The 19,189-nt window shown below is 50.2% G+C and overlaps 1 protein-coding gene across 1 annotated transcript in view; it reads right to left on the bottom strand.

Moving 5' to 3' along the window:
* IGFN1 (immunoglobulin like and fibronectin type III domain containing 1) overlaps positions 1–12,363 on the bottom strand; it is a 37,682-nt gene extending 25,319 nt beyond the window's left edge. The window contains exons 1-9 of the mRNA XM_017896597.1: positions 12,251–12,363; positions 9,995–10,048; positions 9,060–9,179; positions 7,005–7,144; positions 5,365–5,464; positions 3,305–3,349; positions 3,029–3,074; positions 2,277–2,451; positions 998–1,111 (exon numbers count right to left, since the gene is read on the bottom strand). Of these exons, the coding sequence (XP_017752086.1) occupies positions 998–1,111; positions 2,277–2,451; positions 3,029–3,074; positions 3,305–3,349; positions 5,365–5,464; positions 7,005–7,144; positions 9,060–9,179; positions 9,995–10,001 (747 nt within the window). The 5' untranslated portion in view covers positions 10,002–10,048; positions 12,251–12,363. The remainder of the gene's footprint in view (positions 1–997; positions 1,112–2,276; positions 2,452–3,028; positions 3,075–3,304; positions 3,350–5,364; positions 5,465–7,004; positions 7,145–9,059; positions 9,180–9,994; positions 10,049–12,250) is intronic.
* Between the last annotated feature and the right edge of the window lie 6,826 nt (positions 12,364–19,189).

Raw genomic sequence — 19,189 nt, 5'->3', positions numbered from 1 at the left:
AGGGAGGGAGGGAGGGAAAGAGAGAGAGAGAGAGAGAAAGAAAGAAAGAAAGAAAGAAAGAAAGAAAGAAAGAAAGAAAGAAAGAAAGAAAGAAAAGAAAAAAAGGAAGGAAGGAAGGAAAGAAGGAAGAGAGAGAGAGAAAGAAAGAGAAGAGAGAACCAGGGAACAAAAAGGTAGATATGGGTCCAGGGCTCCTGAGTGCCAGGACGGGGCTGGAGGGACATAGTGGAATCACACGGAGTGGCCAAGGGAAGTCTCTCTGCCATGAAGGAATTAGCCCTGTTGATATCAGGGATGAGCATGCCAAGCTGGGGAACAGCTGGGGCAAAGGAACAGGGACAAGGCCAGTGGGGCAGGAACAGAGGGACAAGGGGAAGAGAAGCAGGAATGAGCAGAGAGGTGAGGAGAGGGGCAAGTCATGCATGATGTCATTTAGCCCTGCAGTACACCATGAGGCAGGTCCTGTATTATCCCCAGTTCACAAGTGAGGAAACTGAGGCACAGGGAAGATAAGTATCTTGTCTGAGGTCACACAGCTTATAAGTGATGAAGCTGGATGAGTCTGGCTATAGAACTAGCCAAATTTTACCAGCTCCTCCCCACCTGCCGCTGCCCCCATCTGGTTGGCAGGTAACTACTCCTAGAGCCCAGGTAGGGATGTATGAAGCCTCTGGAAAGAAAGCTCAGATGGAAAGGGGTGCACTTTCTCAGAACCCTCTTTTCACCCCCATGCTCTGGTGTTAGACACAATTTACAGAGAGTCACAGGCCCAGCTGGAGAGACTGGTTGCTCAGTGTGAGCTAAGAAGTCCTTGTGGATGGATGGTCTACACCAGGGTTTGGCCCAACTCCAACTAGGAACTCCATGGGATGAGGGGCTCACCACTTGTGTGCTCTGGTTGTTCCCATGGAGGAATCCAGGGTACCCACAGTTCCCTCCCCACTAGACCTGCAGCATCCCTGCCAGATCCCCCCACCCATAACCCCTCCAGCCTCACCTTATACAGGTAAATCTTGCTCTGAGAATCCTTGAGATCCAGCTCCAGGTCAAACTTTGCAATCCCATCCTTGGTGACCCTGATGTGTCTTAAGCTGGAGATGGCATTGATGTACTACAAAGCAGACAAACCCACCAGGAGAGTTCATGAAGCTCTCTCTTTGGGGTACTCCAAACCCTCATAGGCCCTGGTACCATCCCAGGCCCACAGCGTCCCAGATGAGCATGCATTGGCCCCTTTTACAAGTGGGGAAAAGTAAGCCCCTCAAGGAAGGAAATTCTCCAAGATGAGAGACCAGATCAAGAAGACAACCAAGAAAAGACCCCAGGTGCCCAGGTGCTAGAACACAGTAGGGCTTTTCCATTCATCTGTACTTCTAACAAACATTAGTTGAACACCTACTGTGTGCAAAGCTCTGTGCTGGGTCCTGTGTCAAAGCCAATGAGAAAGCTTTGAGGAGAGAAGGCCAAGACCCGAGTTTAGGTTTAAGGAAACTTATCCTTCAAGGGGATAGGATACTATTTTCGGGACAAGATACTATTCTCAGGATAATGAAAACGAGTTCTTTTCCATTTTCAGAAGTAAAATTAGACTTATGCTATAGTTAAGTTAGACACAGGGAAGAAATCCCTGTACAGCTGATAAGATTCTGGGATCAGAGTGCTAATGGGAACTGTAAAATTCCCTTCCATGAAAGCCTTTAGAAATAAACCAGGTAGCTGGGCGCGGTGGCTCACGCCTGTAATCCCAGCACTTTGGGAGGCCGAGGCGGGCAGATCACAAGTTCATGAGATCGAGACCATCCTGGCTAACACGGTGAAACCCCATCTCTACTAAAATACAAAAGTTAGCCAGGCGTGGTAGCAGGCACCTGTAGTCCCAGCTACTCAGAAGGCTGAGGCAGGAGAATGGCGTGAGCCTGGGAGGCGGAGCTTGCAGTGAGCCGAGATTGTGCCACTGCACTCCAGCCTGGGCAACAGAGTGAGACTCCATCTCAAAAAATAAAAAATTAAAATTAAAAAAAAAACCAACCAGGTACCGCCCCCCAATTTGGTGACAATGATAATGATAGCAAAAATCAAGCCCTTACCATGTATCAGACACTAAGCTAAGTACTTTAAGTACATTCTCTCATTATCTTCCCAATAACCTTACGAGGTAAGCATGACTATAATTCCCATTTTACAGAAGAAACCAAGATACAGAGGCCCTAACTCTTCCAAAGCTCCAGAGTGTGTGGGGTGGGCATGGAGTGAGGGGTGGGCATGGGGTGAGGCACCTGTGCCATCTTGTCCTCCTGCTCCTTCTTCATCTCCTGTAGCCTGCGCAGCATGCCACGGTAGTCGACGATACCGTACTTCATGCAGATCTGCTCGTAGTCCTTCCTGTCTGCCGTCATCAGCAGCTGCCACACCTGCTCAAGGTCTATCTTTTTCTCAGGGGCTGGTGGGGCCCTGGGGAGCAAGGCCAGCTGGTCAGAGGCCAGAGGAACCCCTGCTCCTTTGTTGGCCACCTGGCTCTGGTGCCCCAAGTAGTTCTAGGAAGCTGCTCTATCTGCACTCGAGGAAATACAGAGCCTGGAATCTCTGGGACTGACCACTGTTGGGGCCCGAAGGATTCAGAGATGGGTGGGGCGAGCCTCAGTCTCACCCCACAACTTTCAGGAGAAACGCTCCGAACAACCTGTATTGTAGATTTCTGAGTAAGATGTCTGGGGAAAGTGGGTGTTGCATTGTTCTGTTGCTTTAAAAAAAAAAAAGTTACATCATTGTTCCAGTGGACCACCACATTTTGCAAATGAGGAAATCAGAGGAGAGATGATTAACTCAAGGATATAGAGCTTTGAAATGGCAGAGCTAGATCCAGAATTCCCAATTCAGTCCCCTTCCCATCCTCCCATCTGCTACAGGCAGTCTAGCTCCCTGCTGTGTTGGGTGGAGGTGCGGCCCAAGCCCGGCTTACTTACGGAAATAGCAGGGAGTGAATACTGTGGGAGCCTCCAAAATCCCTCATGGACAGGCCCAAACCCACCTCTTTTTCAGCAACTTCCGGAAGTCCATCAGCTCCTTCCTGAGGTCTGGAAAAGGAGCAGGAATGAGGCCTCAGTCCTAGGTGGGATGCCTGAGGGTTGATGCAGGGCTTTTCTGTGTGCCCATGCTGACAACCAAGCCTTTGGAAGGGGCTCTCCTGAAGACTGGTGGTGACCCACAAGGTGTGCATGGTGTGGCTCAACCACGCAGGGAACACTAGGAAAGGAGTAGTCTATCCCCCACAGGCCCCAAGGAGATTTCTGACAAATCTACCTACCTTCCTGTGGTTCCTTGTGCCTCTTCCGATTCTTCCGAAAGCCAACTGGATCATCCAGGGAGGAGAGGAAGGAGTCAATGTGGACAAGCAGGGAGAGAAGTAAGACACGTTGATGGTCTTCCTGAGAAACTGATGGAGTCCCAGAGCCCTGCTCTCCCCACTGTCCTCTAAGGCATGGATGATCCCAGCAAGAGGGATGGAGGAGGATAAACGGTCTGTCCATCATAAGCTTTTTTACCCCAGAGCCTTACCCATGACCAAGGGGACCAACCTAAGCATCATCTCATGCAGGGGAGGCCCAGTCATGTGTCCACAGGGGCCAGGGAGGCAGCAGAAATGCATGAAGCAGACATTGGCAACCACAACAAACTCAAGAATATCTAAAGGGGCAGCTGCTCTTTTACTCCACCTGGGAGCTGCCATATCAGGGTATAGGCCCAATATTGCCAAATAGGTCAGACACTGCTGTTTGGCTAATCCTGCAGCCATTTGTAATCCTCATCATCTGCTTCCACTAGAGAGGCTGAAAAAGTTAAACACTAGCCTTCCCAGCTTCCCTTGCAACTAGCAGTGCTCATGTGACACCGTCCTGACCAGTGAGCTCCAGGAATTCCTGAGAAAGCCTTTGTTTCCTCTATAAAAAGAGTGGATGGGCTGGTCGTGGTGTTTCACACCTATAATCCCAGCACTTTGGGAGGCCAAAGTGGGAGGACAGCTTGAGCCCAAGAGTTCCAGACCAGCGTGGGCAACATAGGGAGATCCCACCTCTCCAAAAAAAAAAAAAAAAAATCAAAAAATTAGCTGGGTGTGATGACGCATGGATGTAGTCCCAGCTACTTGGGAAGCTGAGGTCGGAGGATCACTTGGGCCTGGGATGTCAAGGCTGCAGTGAGCCATAATCACACCACTGCACTCCAGCCTGGGCAACAGGTCTCAAAAAATAACAAATAAAAGGCCGGGCGCAGTGGCTCATGCTTATAATCCCAGCACTTTGGCAGGCTGAGGCGGGCGGGTCACCTGAGGTCAGGAGTTTGAGAACAGCCTGGCCAATATGGTGAAACCCTGTTTCAACTAAAAACACAAAAATTAGCCAGGCGTGGTGGCGCACACCTGTAATCCCAGCTACTCGGGGGCTGAGGCTGGAGAGTGGCTTGAACCTGGGAGGCAGAGGTTGCAGTGAGCCAAGATTGCGCCACTGCACTCCAGCCTGTGTGATGGAGCAAGACTCCATCTCAAAAATAAAATAAAATAAGAGAGGTAGATGGACCTGGGCCACCTCTTCCACCTTCCTACCTTGAATATAGGTTTGGATCTGCCATAGCCCTCTTATGGCCATGAGGTGATAAGCCAATCTGCTAAGGATGGCAGAGCAGTGGGACCAAAGGAATCAGCTGTCTGATGGCAGCCCTGAGCTGTGGTATCAGCCCTGGACACCACTTGCAAAACTTCTTTTGTGAAGGAATGAAATATCTTTCTTAGGCTACTCTTAGTAGGATTTTCTGTTACTTGTAGGCAGATGAATTGTAAGCATAATCAATGGCAAGACTAGACCCGCTTCCTCAAGAGATATCTACCTTTTAATTACTACAGGTTGACAATTTTTAAAATTTCAAACACCACACACACCCAAATACACATCTGAGGGAGAATTTGGCCTTTGCGTGACCTGTTTGTTAACTCTGGCATAGGCCTGTCCAAAATATCCAAATATCCTTTGCACAGTGGAGAAACTGAGACCCAGAGAGGAAAATAAAGCCCATTCAATGAGTTAGCAGAAGCTCTGGGACTAGAAGCCAGCTTTCAGGTCCTGCTCATTTACTGGGCCAAGAGAATATCCTTCAGAGCATCTGCCAAGGTGTGCCTTTTTAAACACATGCAGACTTCAGTGTGCATGTGGATGAAGCCGGGGGCCCAGCACAAGGTGGGGCTGCAGCAGCGGCGGCAGCCTCAGTGGGCCTCCCTCCCCTCTGCTCCCCTCCCTCACTAGCCACGGGGCCTCTGATTCCTCTGTGGGCTCTCTGCCCTGTGCACTGATGAGACAAACTCAGGGAAAAGCCCACCTTCAATGACAGTGAGTCTCGCTGAGCACGTGGCCTCTCCGTACATATTTACTGCTGTGCAGCGGTACAGATCCGTGTCCTCACCTGTCAGCTTGCTGATCTGCAGAAAGGCCAAGGGCAGAGGAGCAGGGCTACCATGTCCCCTTCCTCCATTTACTAGACACAGCTATGTGTTGGGGGTATAAAGTGATTAAGACATGGTCCTAGTCCTTATGGAGCCCACAGTCTTTATCAGGAAAGACAGATCCCAAAACAAAAACCTGGTTCGGGACAGAGGGTGGATGTACCAATTCTTTTTTTTTTTTTTTGAGGCGGAGTCTCACTCTGTCCACCAGGCTGGAGTACAGTGGCGCGATCTTGGCTCACTGCAAGCTCCGCCTCCTGGGTTCACGCCATTCTCCTGCCTCAGCCTCCCTAGTAGCTGGGACTACAGGCGCCCGCCGCCACCGCGCCCGGCTAATTTTTTGTATTTTTAGTAGAGATGGGGTTTCACCGTGGTCTCGATCTCCTGACCTTGTGATCCGCCCGCCTCGGCCTCCCAAAGTGCTGGGATTACAGGCGTTAGCCACCGCGCCCGGCCGGATGTACCAATTCTTTGCCATCAGAGGCAATGTAGCATAGTAGAAAGAGTGTGATTTTGGGGTCAGATGGATCTAGGCCTGAAAACTCTCTGTCCTGTATTACTGGCTGTGGGACCTTGGGCAAGTTATCTAACTTCTCTCAACTTCAGTTTCTTCATTTGTAAGATGGGAATATAATTCCTCAAAAAAGTGGTGAATAATTAGAATTAAATATAATCTATGTCAAATGTTTAGCCCCTGGGACATAGTAGGGCCTGGCACATAGTAGGTATCCCATGGTTAGTATTTATAGTATTGCTCAGATTAGCCAAGATTGATTGAGTACTCACTATAGGCCAGGCACTAGCTAGACACTTTACATAAAACTTTCATCCTCATGGCAGCTCCTGGCCTGGCACGGTGGCTCATTCTGTAATCCCAGCACTTTGGGAGGCCGAGGCAGACGGATCACCGTTGGTCAGGAGTTCAAGACTAGCATCGCCAACATGGTGAAACCCCATCTCTACTAAAAATACAAAAATCAGCTGGGTGTGAAGGTGCATGCCTGTAATCCCAGCTACTTGGGAGGCCGAAGCAGGAGAATCGCTTGAACCTGGGAGGCGGAGGTTGCAGTGAGCCGAGATCATGCCATTGCACTTCAGCCTAGGCAACAGAGCGAGATCTGTCTCAACAACAACAACAACTCATAACAACTCCTTAAAGCATGTCCTGTTATTACCCCATTTTTACAAATGAGGAGACAGAAATAGAAAGAGTAAAGTGACTTTCCAAAGCCAAGGTGGTGGGCCTGGGATTCTAACCCCAGCAGTCTGACTTCAGAGCTTGAGCTCTTAAGCTCCAAACTACACCACCTCCCCAGTTATCAGCAGAGGTATCTGTGAGCCTGCCAGATCCATTCTTGGCTCAGTCAACTTTGAGTCACGAGATGGAGTTGAATGGATTCAACTTCAACAAGGAGTATGTCTTACTCCTCTAGGGACTGGAGGCTGCCAAAGAGATCTTCAAGGGGATGGGAAAAGATGAACAGACCCTGGTCGGGGGAAGAGCTATGGTTATTACCTGCAGCACGTGCTCCTTGCTGCCAGGGCTGGAGGAGATCTTGTACTTGCTGGAGTCACTGAGGTCACCTTTGGAGTTCTGCCAATGCACCTCGGGCCTGGGCTCCCCACAGACCACAGCCCGAAAGATAGCATTTTTCCCTGCAGCAGGAAGAGATGAGCAGGAAGACTGAGAAGTTGGGAGAAGGTGACTGTATACTTTATTTAAATTCTAATTTACATCATCTTCCTCATCTAGGTATTTCAACAGCCCCTTCCAAAAAGGGTGCCAGGCCTTGGTCCCCTTGACTCAGGAGTCAGAACACGCAGGTGGAAAGCAGATTCCAGGCACCTAGAGGGCAGTCCTTCCTCTTTCTGTATTGTGGAAGCTTGGGCTGCTTGAGGGAAAGAGATAGGTGGACTGGCCCTGGTGAAAGGGGAGGCCAGCAGGGCTTTAGGGGAGAGGGGCTTTTCTTGAGAGTGGGTAAGCAAGGAGTCTGAAGGCTCTGCCAAGACTGGGAAGGGAATGAGATTTTGTGAGTTCCGGCCGGGCGCAGGGGCTTACACCTGTAATCCCAGCACTTTGGGAGGCCAAGGTGGGCGAATCGCCTGAAGTCAGGAGTTCGAGAGCAGTCTGGCCAACATGGTGAAACCCCATCTCTACTAAAAATACAAAAATTAGCCAGGCGTGGTGGTGCATGCCTGTAATCCCATCTACTTGGGAGGCTGAGGCAGGAAAATTGCTTGAACCTTGGAAGCAGAAGTTGTAGTGAGCGGAGATCACACCACTGCACTCCAGCCTAGGTGACAGAGTGAGACACCGTCTCAAAAAAAAGAGAGATTTTTTGTGGGTTCCCTTCCCCTTTCTACTCTCTAGAGGGAGGAGGAATCACAACCACGGGAAGGAATGGCTATTTGGTGCCCAAAGGAGCTGGTGCTGAGACATAGGTTCCAACCTCAGAAAAGACCCCAAGCTCCATGCCTGGCATGGAGGCCTGGGAACTGCCTGCCCTCAAAGAATCCCTCAGCCTCCCACCAGGAACATCTTAGTAGAGAGCAATATAGACCAAAGGCCCAAGGGCCCGTCCCAATTTCTCATTACTTTGTTCCAGATTTAGAAAAATAAAATACCATTCTTTGGCCAGGTGTGGTGGCTCACGCCTGTAATCCCAGCACTTTGGGAGGCCAAGGCAGGCGGATCACCTGAGGTCGGGAGTTTGCGACCAGCCTGACCAACATGGAGAAACCCTGTCTCTACTAAAAATACCAAAAAATTAGCCAGGCATGGTGGCCCATGCCTGTAATCCCAGCTACTTGGGAGGCCAAGGCAGGAGAATCACTTAAACCCAGGAGGCGGAGGTTGCAGTGAGCTGAGATCGAGCTATTGCACTCCAGCCTGGGCAACAAGAGCAAAACTCCATCTCAAATAATAATAATAATAATAATAATAATAATAATAATAATAATGGAAAAAAGAAAATAAAATACCATTCTTTTCTTATTATGAGGATGCTATGAACTAAAATTTATTGCAGGGATGTGTGTTGGGGAAAGAACACCAGTTCCCACTTTTTCCCCAATAAGCCTTTGTTCCCACCACTTTTCTGGGCACTTTCTTATGTGGCCTTCTAGAAGGGCCTTCCTGAGCCCAGCCTGTGAGCCACTGCAGGTGCTGCTGCCTGGTAGCGAGGATTGGGAGGAATCACATTAACTGTATTAACAGTGCCTATCTGCAGCAGTGGCTTTGAGGAGAGGAGAGAGGGACCAGAAAACACCACAACCTCTCCCTGCTCCCCAATTTAGCATTTTTCCATCTTTGCCCCCCAGATATTTCTCACACTAGAGTAACGTGTTGTCTCTTCATTCTCTTTATCCACTCTTTTCCCCAGGCCCCTTGTCACTTCTAGGGTTCCAGGTAAGCATGTACCCCCTTAAGGATAGGAGGGAGACAGGCTATGGCCTGGTGATGAATGTAGGGCCTGGGTGTCCAGGAAGGTGTGTGCCCTAGCCCTCTCCCCTGGGAGGTAGGAGAGCAGGAATCTTGCTTCCCCTCCACAGCTGCCCTCTGGGCTCTCACCCTCTGGCAGAGCCAAGGTGACGGGCTTCTGCTCAAAGTCCGGTGTGCTGCAGCCTTCAGGGATCTCCTCCACCAGCTGCCAGATGCTCACCCCAGGGATATGGGACTTCCGGAACTTTCCTGGAGAATGCAGGAGAGAGGGAGATAGGCCTTCTGCCTTCTCCCTATTGGGTGACCCTTCAACAGAATGGGCATCCATCCACTCACCCAAGGAGCAAGAAGCCCCTTCTTGCTCCTACTGTTGGGGCAGGATTTTTGTCCTACCTCCCGCCTGTGCACAGTGCTTTTTAATTCTCTAGTGGGAATCTGGTGGCACCCCTCAGGCAATGTGAATGGAGCCCCTAGGAAGTGGGTGGGGCACCCTGGGAAGACCCTGAGTGTGTCACTGGAGAAAAGCTTGGAAGAGAGAGTGGGAAAGGGCTCCTTTTCAGGAAGCAGGAGCTCATGTGGGGGCTCTGCACCCCTTATTCAGGAAAACAAATTGAAATCCAAAGCCAAGACTCTTAAAAAAAAAAAAGGTCCAGCACAATGGCTCATGCCTATAATCCCAGCACTTTGGGAGGCCAAGGCGGGCAGATTGCCTGAGATCAGGTGTTTGAGATCAGCCTGGCCAACATGGTAAAATGCCATCTCTACTAAAAATACAAAAATTAGCCAGGCATGGTGGCACATGCCTGTAATCCCAGCTACTCAGGAGGCTGAGGCAGGAGAATCACTTGAACCCAGGAGTCAGAGGTTCCAGTGAGCCAAGACTGTGCCACTGCACTCCAGCTTGGGCAACAGAGTGAGACTCTGTCTTAAAAACAACAGCAACAACAACAACAACAAACAAGATGGGCACATTCCCAGAAATCTCTGATCCCTACCACTTCTCTCCTCTCTGTCCTGGTAAGGATTGCCAGGGAGGGTTGGGGAGGGGAGGTTTGTTCTCTTACCTGCCATAGTTCTACCTCCTCTTTGACTCCTCTCAGGGTAGAAGTTCTATTTTCCTGAGAACAGAAATGGAATTGCTTTTGAGAGATCCAGTCTGGTCTCACCGCACCCCTCCCACACCATCAGTGCATAAGCCAATGTCTGGGGTGGGAGCTAGAAAAAGCTGCCACCCCCAAGAGCTTTTCTAACCCACTAATGGCACTGATTAGTTTCCTGCAATTCCCTGTCCCCTGCAAAACCAGTTTCCCAGAGACCAGGGAGTGGGTAGGATGCTACCCAGTTGATAGCATGACCCTGCCCAGAGGGTGAGACACAACCTTCCCAAACCTGAGGAAATCAGACCCATTCAGGACCCTTCCAGCTGTGTAACAGCTTGCCCCGTTGACTTTGGAATGAGAATTCTCCAAGGACATTCTTTGGGACTCCCGGCTCCTTCCCCAACTCTGAAATTTTCTGGCAGGACCCCGAAGTCCTCTACCTCCCACGTTCCACCAATCTAGAATCCTTCCGGTCACAAGGTCTGCAGGGGAGAGTCCTCAACTTTGCTGCTCTTAAGTTCTTCTTGGCCCAGGCCCATAGGATCCCCATAAATCCATCTGCTCCCCTCTGAAGCCAGTGAATTATAGTGTCAGGTGAACAGGAGTATTTTCCATTCTGTCACCACCACCATCTCTCCCGATTTCCTCTTAATTGCATCCATCTGTTATGGCCAATGGGGAGTCCCACACAGGAGAAGAAGGGGGTTGGCTCTGGGATGGGATGAGAGCCATAAATTGGGGTGGGGAGATGTCTTGAAAGAGTTCTCCAGCAGTCCCACCCTCTGTGCGATTGGCTCACGGCCAAGCGGTTCCATTTTGGGGACTCCATTTTCTGCCCAAAAAGCCCTGTCATTAATATAGAATCACACATGACAGAGCGAATTCCTCTCTCCCATGGAGATCGTTCCATTTCACAATGGCCCACCCACTGGCACTTCTGGCCCCTGGCGGTCCCTCACCAGCCCAGCCACTGCACCCTAGCGTGCTGGAATGCCATGGTATGCCAACTGCGTTCTGGAGCGGTCACAGGTGCCACAGGGGCTACGCCGAAGGGAGTCACGAGGAAGGGTGGGAGGGAAGGCAGTCACCAACGGATGAGGACCCAGCTGGCCATGGCCAGGGGGAGGGCTGTAGGGGCCCCCATCCCACCCACCCCTCAGTGCAGCCTCCTGGCAAGTGCACTGGCAGCAGTCGGTGACCCCACACTGGAGTAGTCTGAGTTCAACACAGCTATCTGAGTCATCATCCCCATCGTCACACACATCATCACCATGAGCAGCTATCATCCTGTTACTCAGCTATTGGTCACACATGAAGAAGGATAACAATGATACCACTCTTCTCCCTCCAGCCTCCTGCCTACAGCTCCCAGCTGAGGAGGGCAAAAGAAGCAAAGCCCTTGGGGGATCTTAGGGGTGTGACATTAAGCCATCCACTTCTGGTGCTCCACCATCTTCTAAAATAAGCCAGATTTGGTACAAAGTCAATGACATGGGGGAAGAGATCTGTTGAGTTGGAGACTAGAGGGATGTGGTCTCAGTTGGAAGAAATGAGAAAGGAAGTTAATTCTCTCCTCCATAATTTATTCCCACATTTAAGAAGTCCAATTATTCCCAAAAGCAAATGGCAGCTTGTGTCCTCACTTCAGCTGTCCCAGCAACACTCTCAGCACTGGATCCCGGGGCAGTGTCTCCCTGGCCCCTCTCCAGGATCTATGGCTCCCTACCCTTTTTCCCTACCCTCCCCGGATCCATCCTGCAGATCCAGGTCCCTGCTACCTCCAGCTGGTCCCTGCTACCTCTCAACTGGTAGAAATTGAGGCAGGAAGAGCCAAATGGGGTTCTCTCAACTGCTTTGACCATGTTACTAACCAAAATATAACAAGTCCCAGCCTGAGGTCCTTATTCTGGACTGCTAGTGATATTTTTAATCTGGTCATCGTATCACACTCAAAGTCAAGCCGTGTCCAGAAAATTAGAGCCAGGACAGAACCACCCAGACAGGACACACTGAAATGCTCTCTTCCAGATATCCTGGAGTCGCTTAGAGGGGATACAGGTGCACTCCAGCGTGAGAACGGCCAGCCAGGGAATGTTCACCAGGCAGATGTCCTACCCACTGCCTGCCCCTTCCTGCATAGAAAAACTGGACAGCAGGTTAGTGTCTCCATCCGGCCCTATCCTGGCCTGGGTTGGCAGCCAGGTGTGAGTGCCCACTTACCTGGGTGTACAGCTGGCCTCCCGCTTCCTGTCTGCTCCCTCTTCCCCGTTTCCAGCTGCTGCTTGCTGGAGGCTCTGGATCGACTGGTAGTAGACAGGCAGGGCTGGAGCAGGTGTCAGTTGCTGCAGGCGCCTCTGCTCTCTCCGCCCCTCCCACTCACCCCGCCTCCTCCTCCTCCTCCTCCAGTCCAGGCTTGGCAGGGTAAGGCCCCCCAGGGCTAACACTCTAGCTCAGAGGAGGTCAGAGATGGAAGGGTCCTGTGACATCAGTCCATCCAACTCCTCGCTTTGCAGAGCTTTAAGCTCTTAACCAGACTGGCTTAGTATAAATTTGCCCCATGATGCCTCATTTATATGACCCTGTTTAGCAAGGACATTTTCATCATCCAAACCCTTAACTTTTCAGCTAAGCTGGTCCCTTGGGACCTTTGACACCATAAGTCACACAGATACATCAAGCCGCTGCCCTCTTGGGAATCACATCTCAAAGTGGTACCAAAGCGGCAGCAAACTTTGAGAGTGGGAGGGAAGGCAGTCACTAATGGAGTCACAGACACAGAGTCCACCGAGTGAACAGGAAGGAGGAGACCCTGGGAACTGTGAAATCAGGAGGCCCGCTGGAGAAGGTGAGCTTGCTCAGGAGCTTTTCAAGGAATAGAAGGGGTGACCTGACCAGCAGGGTTGGGGGCTGAAGTTGGCAGGGCAGATGGTTGGCAGATGGATGGCAAGTGGAAATTGGAAATACAAGGCTGGTAACAGATTTTCTTAGGGAGAGTGAAGGGTGGGTGAGGCCCAGGAGATAAGGCCACTTGGTGTGCTTTTAAAGAGCCACATTCTGTCTCCTTAAGGACAGAGAACTGCTTTGCTGCCACCCATAAGCAAGGCTGACCCAGGATTCAGGTGAAGTAGAAGGGAAATAGGGTGAATGTCCTCCAAGGGAGGACACTGAATATTTACACGTATTCATTAGCATCTTGCCGATTTCTACAGGCGCTACCTCTGGATGTGCTCCTAGAGGGGACGTGTTTGACCTCTTTTGCACAAGTGTGTGTATATGTGTCCGTGCATGCACACACACATGCATTTGTGTGTCCTCCCTGTGTGTTTCTGAGTGTCAGGGCTGGTCTTTCATTTGTTCAACAAATCTGTGTTGAACACCTACCTTGGGTTGAGCCCTGGCTCTGGCACTGTGTTAAGCCCTGGGAATACAAACGTAAGCGAATGACAGGGCCCTCCCATCATGAAGTTTGCAGTCTAATGGGGCAGGCAGATGTGGGGGCTCTGAAGGAGACAATGGAAAGTGTGAGGGGTTGGCTGGACCTTGGACAGCAAGGGAAAGAGTGGCAGTGAGAGTTGAGTTTGGACAGGTAGGCTTTGGGGGCCATTGAAGAGTTTTGATTTTTATTGTAAGGGTTACTAAGGTTTGTTTAAGGTGGAGAGGTGACAGAATTCAATCTGCCTTTTAAAAGAACTCATTCTGGCTGCAGAGATGCAAGGGCCCAGGAGTGCAGTCCCAGGAGAACACCCCAGGGTGTTCTTTCTCATGGTGGAGCCCTGAGCTCCAGATTCCTCCTGAGCTGCAATGCTGCATCATCCCAGGAGCGGGAAGGAGGAGGCTGTGAACATGGCCCAGTGCAGAGCCCTTCAGCATTTCGGGTGCCTCTGTTGCCCCCGTAGATAGCCCATGTGCTCTTCCCTGAAGTCTGGCGACGGCCTGCAGATCCACGAGTCAAGGTGTGCCCTGCTACCTGGCCTCCATTTTCCATGTTGTTGTTGTTGTTGTTTTCTAAATAGAGATGAGATCTTGCCATGTTGCCCAGGCTGGTCTCAAACTCCTGGGCTCAAATGATCCTCCCTCATCGGCCTCCCAAAGTGCTGGAATGGCAAGTGTGAGCCACTATATCCACCCCATTTTCCATGTTTTAACAGCAGCCCACATTAGGGGACCCACTCATCTCTGTGCTCTGTCATACTTGGATCCATATCACTGCAATAAAATGGAAATTTCATGACTCCAAGGAACTAAGATGAGTTACACAGTTTTTACCACTCTCCCCACTTTATCCTCCATCAATGTAATGTCCAATAATATTTAGCTATGTCTGGATCTCTAGCCATCCACCACCACCACCACTTCCCAGGGTATAATCTTATTACACCTCCTGATAGACATTTCCTTTCCTTTGGGAGATAAAGAGACAGGACCTGGCCGGGCACAATGACTCAGGCCTGTAATCCCACCACTTTGGGAGGATGAGGCGGGTGGATTACAAAGTCAGGAGATTGAGACCATCCTGGCCAACATGGTGAAACCCCATCTCTACTAAAGATACAAAAATCAACTGGTTGTGGTGGCACATGCCTGTAGTCTTAGCTACTTCGGAGGCTGAGGCAGGAGAATCACTTGAACCCAGGAGGCGGAGGTTGCAGTGAGCCAAGATTGCATCACTGTACACCAGCCTGGCAACAGAGCGGGACTCTGTCTCAAAAAAAAAAAAAAAAAAAGACAAGACCTTACCTTCATCGATTAGGGGAATATCCACGTCAAAAGAACTCTGGGCAGTGAATTTGTGTGCATTATTCATTGTTCCTCAATGCCTTATGGAAAGGGCTCAGGGACTTTGGGTAGGGATACGGTCACAATTCATTAATGCTCTCCTGCCCCCACAAGAACGAAATGCATTATATTGCAGGTACCAAGAGGCTCAGGCCCCATAAAGGCCTCTCTTGGGACCCTTTTACTCCTGATGGCATGGGTTGGATAAGATAGTCTCTGAGATCCTGGCCAACTTGAACCTTCCACAGTCCTCTGACTGAATGGGCAAGGCCCTGTGGACTTGAAGAGCAGTCCATGTGACCCAGGAGAGAGTTTAATTCATTCACAGGCATCCATTGCCTCTGGGCTTGGTGTAAAACTGATTCTGTCCCAGCTGGGTGAGTCACTAAGGGTGCTCTCCAGAGGAGGGTGTCCTCTATCACACCCGATGGGGTCCATGTAGATGAGTTAGCAGAGGAGGGTTCTAACCAAAGACATGCAAACATGCTCACACACAAACATACACATACACCACACACCACCAACAGAGCGGGTCTTTGTGAAAGGTAGAAGACCACGAGCTGCCCTGTGGAGATGGCTTCAGAGCCTAGGGGCCTTCTCTAGGCCTGGAGCTAGGGCATAAGATTCTATTTCACCACAGTTCCTACTCAGGAAGATGGAGCTGGGAGGACCAGTGGACAAACGACACCCCTCCTGTGCTTCCCACCATCCTCCTTGTCCACTGTCATGGCTGCCCTCCAGTCCACCTGCTCCCTTGAACCATCCACTCTGTCCCCCAGCTGCCTGCCTGGCCAGTATTCCTCCCTATCTCCAGTCCAGCTCATGTGTCAGCCTTAGTTCATGTCTTTCTCACCCCACCTGCAGTGTAATGAATCTCATGTAGCCTCATGGGAAAGAAGACCTTGGAGACCCCAAGGGCAATTTCATGCTTTCAAAGCTGGCTTTCAGTGACGGAGAAACGAGTCAGGAGCCAATCCCTAATCTGGAAAGGGCTAGTCCAGCAGGCTCAGCTAGCCCAAGGGCTACAGGAGGGGGTCCTTTGGACCCTCAACAAGGAGAGGCTGGGGAGAAGTTCCCACTCCACTTTCCAGGAATAGTTGAGCCACAACAGGCTTCAGTCTATTGAGGCAGTGTAGACTCTCACAGAATATCAGAGCTGGACAGGACCATTGAGGATATCTAATAACAACAACAAAATTATAGCAATAACAATAATAGTATTTAAACCTGATAGAGTTCTTGCTACATGCCAGATATTCTTTTGAATCTTTAACTATATTAACTCATTTAATCCCTCACAATAAATCCAAAAGGCAGAATCGATCACTAAGCCCATTTTACAGAAGGGGAAACTGAGATACAGAGAGATTATGTAACTTGCTCAAGGTCACACAGCTGGTGAGTGGCAGAGCCAGGCTGTGGACCAAGGCCGTCCAGTGCCAAGTCTACTCTCTTAACGACTAATGTCCTATGGATCCAATCCAACTCCCTTCTTTTCAGATACGGACACTGGGGCCTGGAAAGAAGTGATTTCCTCCTGGAAGGCACACAGTGAAGTGCTTTGCAGCCAGATTCGCCTCCTGGTGGGAATGAAGCACCAAACCCTAAGTCATTCCAGAAAGCTGCTCCCTTCAAATCTCCATCAGGTGGTGAGGAGGTAAATAAACCACTCCAGCTAAACAGATGCAAACCCACTCAGCTTTCTAACGTTGCATTTTTGTTTTGCAGGGACACTTGCCTATTTTCATATAATCAAGCAAATCACAGCACTCACTGGTCCCCAACCTACTGTGTGAGGTTTTCTACATGGGTTATTTCATTTAGCCCACATAACACCCTATGACGTAGAAACATATCCCCATTTTAAAGAGAAGGAGGTTGAAGCTAAGAGCAACTAAATAATGTTTCCACTGTTACACAGCTAGTAAGTGATTGAGTAAAGATGTAAACCAGACCATCTGACTGTACTACACTTCTGCCTCCTGCCCTAGATATCGGATTCTTTAAAAATAGACATAGTCTCACATTTTGCAGGCTTCATGGCTATATTCTTTTAATCATCAATGTTATCCTCAAAAGATCTAACAGGGCCTATCAGAAGTTGAGAAGGACCTGGCCACTTGCAATTTTTGAGACTTCTAGTATTTTTTTTAAAAGAAGAAAATAGGACTAGAAATAATGGGTAGTACATTTAAAATATTTACATTAAACCACTTAAAACTTTTACAAATCCTGTAATAATCTATGAAAAGCATGATTATATTGCAAGGCATTTTGTGTCTATGAGTTAAAATAGTTCATTCCTGATGCCCACCAGTAGGGTAATAGTGTTTACCAGGAATAAACACAATTTGTGGTTAAAGTTATAAAATGAGTATTCTCTTCTTTCATTCCATCTATGACTGTGTGGATAACTCATTTGTATATAGTGTTGGGGCTCTTCAAGGAGTACCCCCTCCCCTTTCCCATGACAGGCCCTGTCTAGGGCAGGAGCCCAGCAAGGGAGGCAGGTCTGCAGGAGGTTAGAGGAGGCTCTGCTTCACCCCTTCCAGGCCCTGGCTCTCTCCGCACAGCGGCTCCAGCTCACAATGGCTTGGAGGACTGGCCTAGTGACTGGCAGAGAGGAAGGAGGTAGCTGGGAAAAAGATGCCCTTCTACCCATCTCTCCCAAGAGTGGTGAGGAGCCTGGGGCTGCTGCCCCACAACTCAGAGCAGCCGTGCCGTGTGCCTCTGACAACCACCAGCTGCTGCTTCTCCTAGTGGCCCTGGGCCTCGCAGCAAGAGGCTTTATGCTGGTAGGAGATGAGGAGGGGTGGGACTGCAGAACCCACCTGGGCAGTCCCCTGGAATCCTTACTCAGCTCTCAGTTAAGTCACCACCCTGAGCAAATCCGAGAACCCAGGACTGAAAACTCTGTTTCTGGTGCAGAAAGAGAGTCCAGAAGGAGCTAGAATGCTGCATAAGTAGCAGTGAGGCAGTTTGGAGGAGCCAACCACCTTGAGTTGGGAGACCCTGAGGCAGACTGGGGCAAGGGAGCCAGGAGACCTGAGTCCTGAAGCTGTCTCCTGGAAGCCCCAAGCTGGACAGCCTAACGCAGACTCATACTAGAAACAGACTCCATTGGGCTGGATTTGGAGTGGCGTCGCTCTTCCCTGCTGAAGAGGGCACTCTCCTGCTCATGCATGGAGGCTGGCTTATGACAAATCTGAACTCTTCCCGGCATCCAGAGCATTTCACCAACCAACACCCTCGCCGCTGACCTCCCAGCGTGTTCCCTCCAACTCAGGCAGGCTGCCCTCTCGTCCCCACTGCGTTCTCCCTCCTGCCTGGAGTACTGACCTCCCTGCCCTCCTGTGATCACCATATTAAGTGGCATTTCCATGTGACTGCATTAATTCACCTCCGTTTTCAGGTCTCAGTCTGTCTTGCAGACATACTCTGTCTCCTTCTGAGTCCTGGGAATTTCCCAAGAGCCAGAATTGCCTCTCCTTGTATTTCACCTTTCCACAGCCCACCACACCCCAAGACACGGCTCTGACCACAGAAGCTTTATGACAGGGCAGTTTCTCCCGAGCCTCGAGTTGGGAGATGCTCAGAAGCTGTATTGGCCCTTTCCCATCCCCACCCTGCAAGGAAGAGTTCCCTTTAAGTAAAAGAGAGTCCTGGCTAAACATGTGTTTAGCAGATTCCCAAAAACAAGCTTCAAGCGGGTCAAATTTCTTGACATGCCAGGAAAGAGCCCATTACCAACAGGACCGCCCACATCCAGGCAAGCCATAAAGTGTCATTTGTACTTTGCTATGGAGTTTGGCATTTATTTTGGAGTGGATGAGGAGTCATGGGAGGCTCTCAGGCAGAGAAATGACATATTTGTATTCTAGAAAGAGCCCATGGGTGGTATGCATTGGTTGGATTGGAGAAGAAAAAATTCTGAAGTCAGGACCTGTCTCTCCCAAGTGAGGGGCCATGTCTCCTACATCAGACTGGGGGCTCCCAAGGGCAGGGAGAGGGACTCCCAACCCCTGTGCTGAAGCCTGGGGCACACGCTCAGGGAAAGCTTAATGCCTGTGGACTGATTTACCTGAGGTGGAAATTGGGACTGATTTACCTGAGGTGGAAATTGAGGCTGATGGGGACATAACTTATCTCCAGGGACATAACTTTTCTCATTCTCCCTGGCCAGCCCAGAAAGGGACCCTGGGGATGCAACAATGTGACACAATCCCCCTGACTCCAGCGTGGCTCCTTCCCTGGATCATCTGTCCTCTTTCTGGCACCAATTTCCCAAATTCCCAGCAGCCCAGCCACACACAGCTGGTGGTAAAGATCAGGCTGAAACCCCATCCCTGCCCAGTGGCTTGGCCGTGGAAGCAGAACACCATG

The sequence above is a fragment of the Rhinopithecus bieti genome, unplaced genomic scaffold (genome assembly GCF_001698545.2).
Source record: "Rhinopithecus bieti isolate Rb0 unplaced genomic scaffold, ASM169854v2 scaffold_24392, whole genome shotgun sequence".
Taxonomy (NCBI): Eukaryota; Metazoa; Chordata; class Mammalia; order Primates; family Cercopithecidae; genus Rhinopithecus; species Rhinopithecus bieti.
The sequence above is the reverse complement of the archived record's forward strand: the minus strand, read 5'-3'. Positions and strand labels throughout refer to the sequence as shown.